Source organism: Eucalyptus grandis, chromosome 1, assembly GCF_016545825.1.
Source record: "Eucalyptus grandis isolate ANBG69807.140 chromosome 1, ASM1654582v1, whole genome shotgun sequence".
In the NCBI taxonomy this organism is placed as follows: domain Eukaryota; kingdom Viridiplantae; phylum Streptophyta; class Magnoliopsida; order Myrtales; family Myrtaceae; genus Eucalyptus; species Eucalyptus grandis.
The window spans coordinates 25,564,258-25,573,305 of NC_052612.1; the positions used below are offsets into that span (position 1 = coordinate 25,564,258).

The window sequence follows — 9,048 nt, forward strand, 5'->3', positions numbered from 1 at the left end:
CTGTAGATTGACAAAGTGTTCCTATTTAGTGGTTGAGATGGGGTGTTGGTCAAACCAAGTTGACTAGATGTATTACTTGAAGTCCTCTAAAGTATGGTGGATACACGCTTTAAATGGATGGGTTAAAAATAAGTGGGCTTAGCAAAGATAGAATATGGATATACAAGAGAGATGAGCATTGAAGATCTCTCGTCTTCATTGATGTTAGAAACCTCATAAAGATAATCAATCTTGGAGGAATTAGATTTACAAAAAGGAATAGGAGTCTAGGATAATGGTGACATCGATACATCTAGGAGTAGTATTTTCTTTAGGTTCAAATATGATGGAATTGATCTTCCTTTTAGTACTAATGCATTATAAGACAGAATTATAATCTTAACCCAATTTAGATCAAGCTAGTTTTGATGCCATGAGGACTTTATACTATAAAGTATAAACTATTTGTTATCAAAGATAGTTATGCTATTCCATAACATATGGCCCTTCCTCGGCCTTTCAAAGAGATTGCTTTTTAGTTTCTAGAAATCACTAATCTATATCATAGGGTTCTTAAGCTGGAGAAGTTTTTTAATCCACAAGAGCCACAAGATGGGTAAATGGAGAGCATACTTACAAAATAAACTTATCCTATTGAACTAACGGTGTAACTCTAAGTTTTTAATGACAACGAACTTCAACAAAGAGAGGAAAGTGTTTACCATGGAGAGTATATATGATCTTGTAATTTTCTCGAACTCTAATCTTTTTCAACTTCTTGGAAAAAATACCCTTATATAGATGAAGCCAAGGGTACTACAAACTTTTACTACAGACAAAAGCATCTAAAAGAAAGCTTTCAGAATAATAATACATAGTATTGTAGTGAAAACATGATCACACAGGCATTTGCAATGTGCTTTTACAAAAGACAATACTAAAAGTGCTGTGGCAAAAAATAATGCCCTTATATGACACGGTACAATAATACAACCAACAATGTTTAAGATGCATCCTTGTTGAAGGGTTCGCAATGAAAACGAAGGTTGGGGTCTCGTTCTCCATCATCTAAGCTGGAATCGTCAGAGGGTTTTGGGGAGACAATTCTAGGTGTGCCATCTATCCTATTACATTTCCAGCTTTGCCCAATCTGGTCCTGTTTTATTTCTATTGCCATTTGTCATGCCGATTGCAAGAGTTAGGTCTCCTACTACTAGCACTAGATTCTCTGTAAGGATTGACTCTTGGTTGTGGCTAGTTATATAAATTCAGAACTCTGAAATTATGACCATAATCCCTAGGGTTTTGGGAAAGTGGTCCTCCCTTGAGATCCTGAGAGGATTGCATGGAATATTTTATTAAGATGGTCAACTCTGTCGCAAAAGCTAAGTTTCATTAAGGTTCACAATATACGAATCTTGTAACACTATAAAATAAAAATATAACCCCACAACGCGAAAATCTATAGATAAGTATGAAATGAAGCAAAAGAAGAAAAAAATACATACATATGTATAAACACGTAATCTCTCAAATACTCTATACTAAAATGTGATTAAAAATGAATATCATTTGTGATATTCCAAAGTTTCTCTTGGATTTGGAATGGATTCTTCAATGTTTGGATGCTGAGATTCTAGACAAGGAGAAAATATTGGGTGCGTCTTGTTTTTTAGCGTAGCAAACAAGATCCTTGAAAACATGACATGTATCATGCATGGGACCCATATTGTCAAGCCAAATTTTGAACTGAGCATCCTCCCATCCTCCCTTTCTCTCTCTCTCTCTCTCTCTCTCTCTTGTCCCCTCTCTCTCCAACCAAGCCCTCATTGGATCAATGAACCACCCGCCGCCCTTTGGCTCCAACATCGCTTGCACTTGTGGCCAAGTCGCCTCCCTCTTCCTCGTTGGCAAGAACCTTTCTGGCTACATCCCTTTCAAGCTCAACCTCCTCGACTCGCTCAGATGGCTCAACCTAATTGGCAATGACTTCTCCAATCCATCTTCTCCCACCTCTTCAAGGCGACCTCACTTGTCTCTCTCAACTTCTCCTGAAACTCACTCTCCAATTCGATCCCGACTCAAATGAAGAATCTTTGCAACCTCGCCCACTTAGACTTGTCCTCCAACTCGCTCTATGATTTGCTCACTGAAGCAATCGCAGAATTCAAGGCTCTCTCTGGGACACTGAACTTGTCATACAACGAGTTCTCCGAAGAGGTCCTCACTATGCCTTCTCTCTCTCTCTCTCTCTCTCTCTCTCTCAGCCGCCCCCTCTCTCTCCCATCGAGCCCTAGATTGACTAACGAACCAATGCACCTGATCGATGAACTTCACAATGGTGGAGGAAACCTTTCAAAGAAGAGGTGGAGGCCATGCGATGGTTTGTCAAACGAGGGCTCGGTTGTGACGAGAGAGAGAGAGAGAGAGAGTCGGGCGAGAGGAGAGAACTCCAAATGATCTAACCACTTGGGCTCCACTTGGACACGCGTCACATTATCACACTCTTCTTGTTCGCTACGTTGGCACACAAGATAAACCCAATATTTTCAGCAAGGAGAAGTCTGCTCACTATCTCTTGCAATGGGCGCTGGTCCTGTAAAATAGAAAACAAGAAAGTCCTCAGGATGGGGCTTTTCAAGAATCCTCCGGTGCTCAAGTTAGATTATGATAATGGAAATTGGTAAATTTAGGCTTTATCCCCAAGTTAGATTATCAAGAATAAACTGAGTTCTATTCATACTTGTCCTTTGAAGTACTGCTCAAGTTATGATCTCTGGTATTTTAGTTGCGTCAAGCTTAGTTAGACCAAATTGCTGCGTTCAATTGTGGATGTTGAAGTAGCTCAACCAAACCCCAGTGGCCACCCTTCCAACATAGAAATAGGAGGTGGGGAGTTCGAATTCCCACATTCTCGGGGGGTTGGGATGATGATAAATTAGTTTCAGGATTTGATTTCGACTCCCACGCCCTACAATGAGGCAAAATAAAAGTCTGGGAGTGAGAGTTAGATTAGGAGTAGAGTAGGACCGATAAAAAAAAAAAAAAAAAAAGTAACTCGGACGTGGTCCGACTTTACTAGGGGCCACATTCGAACTAGCGCGAACTTTGTAATTATTTCTTAGCTTTTGGTTTGGGCAGTCTTCTAGATGGGCTTGGGTCTTGATGGATCATTATATTTAACTTATCGGTCGTGTATTACCATGTGGTCCCGAGCTCGATTCATTTCAATATGCACCAAAAGGTAAAAGTCGAGAATATCTATACGTGAAAATTATTCACTTAAGCGTTCAATTAAATATGTAAATTACTAAGTAGTGGGTATCATAAATCGAGTTGATACGACTTTCAAATTACATATGGTCCCCAAGACAGTTCTGATTGCTCTAGAGTAACAACAAGATATACTCTAGAATAAAGTTACAATCTAGTCAAATCGAGTTAATACAATGTTCAAACAGTAGGGTGTCAATAGTTCCCTTCAATTCGGGTTTTCATGCTATCCGAATTGAATGAAATAGTATGACATGTGTACATGTTTTAACCCAAACCGAAAACACGGTTTCGTTTCAATAATTAATGAATATTTCGACTTTGATAAGCTCAAATAGTTTCCTCTGTATTTATATTATCTGGCTACATTATTAAGTATTTTCACTTATCGATTTCTCCAATTAAAGAACATTTCTACTTTGATAGACATCTTTACGTCATTTTAGGCATAGCTTATCTTTTCGTCAGAACTTTAGCCATACTTCTACCATATTTCCAGACTTTTCCATCTCGAGCGAACCTACTAGAACTTTACGAGGACATGCAAAATTCGCATTCTCTAGGTAGGCCAACCAAAAAATTTCAATGAAGCAGCCGTAACCACTCTCACTTCGCTATTGTTACAACATCATAAGTGTTATAACTTTTGTATGCCTTCCACTTTAATATTATAATTTTTTGGGAAAATTTCAAATAAAGACCCAGAGTGAACTTTGTGTCAAATAAGGATCCAAAGTGAATCAATTGTTTCAAATAAAGACCCAAAGTGAATTTTGTGTCAAATAAGAATCCAAAGTGATCAAGTTAATCTCTATTGAGGACCTAAGCTCGCCGGCAGACATTTTCTTGCAATTAAAATAGGGGCAATTTTGTCAGAAATTTGTGATTGGAAAAAAATGGAAAATTCTAAATTAATTAAGCTTAGGTTATTCATTTAGATGTTTACGTTTTTTCTTTCTTCTCCCCTGTTGCTCCTCAACCAAATCGCTACTCGGTCATCGTCATGACTCGATTCTCGTTGCTCATCACCTTACTCGATTGGCGGAGAATTTGGGTATCCGCAAACAAAGAAAGAAGAATTTGGTTTTGTTCTTGTTTTTGAAATCATGCCTCAACCGGCAGAGAATTTGGGTCTTCGACTTTGCGGAGGATAGATACAAAGAATGGGGAGAACTTCGGTCTTTGACTTTGCAGAGGATGGGTACAAGGAACGAGGAGACCGTAGAAAACCTAGGGTTTTTTGTTTATGTTTTAGGATTTGTTAATTTTTCATAGATATTTTTTGGACAAAATTGCCCAAACTCTAGTCGTCGGAAATGTCACATGCTTGATAGTTAGCGAATATTTGGCTAATCAGCAAGCTTAGGTCTTTATTTGGAATTGCTTCAATCACTTCAGGTCCTTATTTGAAATAATTGGTCAATTTTAGGTTTTTATCTGACACAAAATTCATTTTGGATCCTTATTTGAAAAAATTGATCCATTTCAGATTCTCATTTGGAATTTTTTCTAATTTTTTTTCGACAAATGAAAGTGTCATAACTTAAAAAAAGCTGTTCATTCAAATATCATAACTTTCAAAATCATTTAAGGGTCAATTTTTCTTTTTTAAATGTTAGTGTAATGCCAAAAACTCAACGTGACAAAAGTGATATGACAAATAGTTAGAAAAAATATTATGATATTTAAGTGAGTACGATATATAAGTTATGATTTAAATAGTCCCAAAAAATTTGGGCCATTTAAGCGGATCCCGTACAAAACTTGATGGTACTCCTTTTGCCACATCACTACCTCAACCCTTGGACACCCTCCTCCGCACTAGGACGCCATTCTCGTTCACATTGAAATCGAAGCCGACGCGGTCAAGCACGGACATCCCGCAGACTTTCTCTCCTGGAACTACCGTACGCCAATGGCTACTCCGTAAGAATCTCTCGCGATCTTGCGTTTTTTCTTATTTTGGACGATCCCTTGCTTGATTTTTTGTTTCGATTCTGTCGCAGTGCCGTGGTTGAGAACTTGCCTGCTCGGTTGGACTCCAGCGCCGAGCAACCTCCTCTTTTCGATGGAACAACGAGGTTCGACTCTTCTCTTTTTTTCCTTCAAGCGTCGTTCGAGTTGAGTCAGTGTGATTACTGATAAGATTGGTAAAGAAGAGATTGTCTTATGGGCCTGCTTATGTTTGTATTCTCCAAATTTTCTGAAGGTTGTACACCTCTTACGCATGCCCATTTGCTCATCGTATCTGGATCACGAGGAACTATAAGGTGAGTTCATTCTCTGCGATCATGTGCAATTTAACGAAAATTATGCCCGATTCGTCCTTCTATAGGTCATTTAGTTCATTTTGATTCGGTTCATGATTAGTTTCTGAATTGGGATTACATTCGTGAGTTGCAGGGACTGCAGGACAAGATTAAGTTAGTTCCTCTTAATCTTCAAGACAGGCCTGCTTGGTACAAGGAGAAAGTCTACCCCGTGAATAAGGTGATTCTTCTTTCGCTTGTCTTTTGTGCACGTCGCCGGTTGCTTAATTCTTTGTTTGTGTTTTCAGATCAGTGGACAAGTGCCCACGGGATTCCGGATTTTAAAAGTCAGCTCTTGTGTTATTAGTTATCATGAATTCCAAAACCATGTGTGGCTCATTTTTTTTATGTTTATTATAGAAAAATTCGACTCTTATGGTAGCTAATGTTAACTTGAGAAAATCAATTGGCTCCCTACTTGGTTTATTTGGCCATTCTGACCTTTTTAATTAAATGAAAAGGGTGAGTTTTAGCCATTGTTTATTTGATGGGCACATTTTGCTTTTCTTCTATTAACTTATGATTAGGTTCCGGCCTTGGAGCACAACGGGAAAATCATTGGAGAGAGCCTAGACCTCATTAAATACTTGGACAGCAACTTTGAAGGGCCTCCTCTGTTCCCTGATGTGAGCACTTGGTAGCAAATGTGCATTTCTTGTTTCTGTGGTTTGCTTATAACAAAGTGGCTGCTCTTTGATATGTAGGATCCTGAAAGGAAAAAGTTTGGTGAGGAACTGTGGTCTTATGTTGATGAATTCGTGAGCGTAGTCTTTAATTCATTCAAGGGAGAAGGACCGAAAGAATGTGGTAAGTCCTCTAGGGGCTTTTTCGATGACAGGTATCTCTGTTACCATAAGTGAACTCTGTCTTCTGCATCAGCTTCTGCTTTCGACCACGTGGAGAATTCTCTTGGCAAATTTGAGGATGGACCATTCTTTCTCGGACAATGCAGTGGGGTATGTTGGCATTCTCATATTTGATTAGGGGCTCATCGGTGGTTTTTCTTTTTCTAGATTGGTTAAACAATAGATCCGTTGATCGATGAAATCCGTATAATGAGCAAACCTATCTTGCTGCGAGAAATTTCGCCTGATATGTGATTATTGATATGTTGTCGACCATTATTTAGGGTCTAATTTTGTGATTTCAGGTGGACATTGCCTACATCCCCTTTGTTGAAAGATTCCAGAGTTACTTATCTGAGGTATGGAATTACGACATCACTGCTGGCAGACCAAAATTAGCAGCGTGGATTGAGGTACGGGAAGGAATCTAGTCTCAGGCCAATGCTTAATATAAGCGTCATTTCTCTTCCATTTTGGACAAAACTCTTTCTTCCCAACAACAAAAAAACAACTAAATTCCAAGATTGGTTCTGAGTGAAATGGTGAATCAATGATAGACAGTTTCTAGATAGTGTCCAGGCTAAACTTTGGCCTTGGTGAACTACTGTAGCGTTGGAACATGTCTATGCGGAGATCCTGACATGCCACAAGTAAGTCATATATAGAATGAGAGTCAGTCTCCACCAACCTTCAGATCATTCACCAGTTGTGGTGACCATATTTTCTGTTTAAATGCATCCTCTCTTGAAAGGAAAACATGATTTACGTGTAGAGCCCAATCAGTTTTACAGAAAAATGTTTTGATCGAGTGTGCTTATACTACATGGGCAATGTCAAGTCATATCTTTATGAGTTACAAATTCAGCAGCTCTGCTCAATTTTGTCCTTGCTTGAGACCATATCATGCATTGATCTTTCCTTCTACTTCATCCCGTGCAGGAAATGGACAAGGTTGATGCTTACAAGCAGACAAAGAATTTGTCGAATACTAAAGAATTTGTTGAATACTGGAAGGCACGCCTCAGGGTAATGCTTCTAACCCAGACTCAAACTTGACGTCACGATCTTTTCTGAGCAACGTTCTTTCCCCTCTCAGCCCCGTTGAGTTTGTTTCCGGTCACTAATCAGTCTTTTCCTCGAATGCAGGCTCAGCTGTAGATGGGGTCAGGATAATGGTATTGCTCTATACGAAGAGAATAAAGGGGAGTAAAGAACAGAGTGGAATCGCTTCCTAGTTATTATACCCCTTCTTTAGATGTTTCCCTGAGGCAAGTTGTCTTGTGTATCCGCTCTGGATGCAGCGATGCCTCTTTTACAGTTTGAAATTAGTATGGTGATGTTGCTTGAAATTTCATCAATTAAAAAAGTTCACTTTCGAATCCTTTGCGTTAAGTTTTGTCTTTATGAAAGCTGCTGGACTATCCTGGCTGCGTCAGTTCCAATAGTACACAAAGACATAAAGGGACAAAGGCCAATCCATAAAGATTCCGTGCATAGGAAAATTTCTTTTGAGCGGGATTAATTGCTCGTTGGGTGACGATCATCTAATGGTAATTTTATTACATAATCGCACAGTCAATTACGCAATTCAATTAAATTACCCAACACATATAACTGTCGAAGGCATTTATAAAAAATTAGTGACTAGCTCAAATGGCTTAGGCCTTATTTACGCATTATTCGTTTCTACCATCATATAGTCATTTTTTTTTATTTAACGACCAGTCCAAGCACAAATTTGTGCCAGGTGCCTCATCAAGTACTCTCTTTCTCTCCTATATCTGGATCTAGGGGTCGGCTTAGGTATGTAATATGTTGACTTTTCAAAGGATGGGGACCCACGGAATTAAAAAGAAAGAAAGAACAGTTGGGCAACAAATGAAGGAGGGGACGCTTGGCTTAGAATAAAAGAGAGCCCGAGAGCTCGCGCAAGAAGGGAAAAGGAAAGAGAGGAAAGAAATGAAGAGGGAAGGAAAAAAGAAACAAGGGGTTTTTGTACGCGTACGACACGGGGGCCTCGCTAAGGCGATTCAATTTCGGTTCACAATGGCTAGTAAGTACTTGTACCCCTCATTCGTCCAATCAGGGTAATTTTCAAAATTAAGTTGTATATTCGAAGCTTAGTGAAAATTGATTCGCGAAATCCGATATTTAAGTTGTGGAGTTATGGAATTTCTCAGGAATTGTGGATTGTGACGATGTAGAGTTATGGGGTTTTGTAGTCGTTGATTTGAATCAACGGTTTTGTTGGAGCGAAATTTTATGGTTTGAGGTTGAGTTTCGCATTGAGTTTAAGTTCAAATAATCGTTTCGGGTGAACAATTTGTCAATGTGTAGGAACTATTATATTAGTGTTTAAGCTTAGTTTAGCCAAGCCATATTTGAAACGACATTTTGCTTAGTTTAATTTTATTTCTTCTATGAATTTGTGAGCTCATGCCTTGAAAACGGTAGAGACTCAAGACATTATAAGTAATTAAAGAGCATGTTTATTGCATAAAATTCTAGATTGGGTAATTACTAGCTTTTAATATTTGAGAATGATACGAGAAATGGTTGAGAAATGGCAAATGAGCTATGTTGCAAAATGTTATGTATAATTTGTGAACTTGGTTTATGATATGAGTTCTTTAGTGATTTAA

At 38.7% G+C, this 9,048-nt stretch overlaps 1 protein-coding gene across 1 annotated transcript; it reads left to right on the forward strand.

Annotated features, from left to right (window-relative positions):
• Nucleotides 1–5,035: 5,035 nt before the first annotated feature.
• LOC104435964 (glutathione S-transferase L3) lies at nucleotides 5,036–7,785 on the forward strand. Its single transcript, XM_010048692.3, has 10 exons — nucleotides 5,036–5,178; nucleotides 5,259–5,333; nucleotides 5,462–5,522; nucleotides 5,656–5,742; nucleotides 6,089–6,187; nucleotides 6,266–6,368; nucleotides 6,441–6,517; nucleotides 6,712–6,819; nucleotides 7,346–7,432; nucleotides 7,553–7,785. Exons 1-10 carry the CDS (start codon nucleotides 5,168–5,170, stop codon nucleotides 7,562–7,564), a joined length of 720 nt encoding a protein of 239 aa, XP_010046994.1. The 5' UTR covers nucleotides 5,036–5,167; the 3' UTR covers nucleotides 7,565–7,785.
• Nucleotides 7,786–9,048: the final 1,263 nt, after the last annotated feature.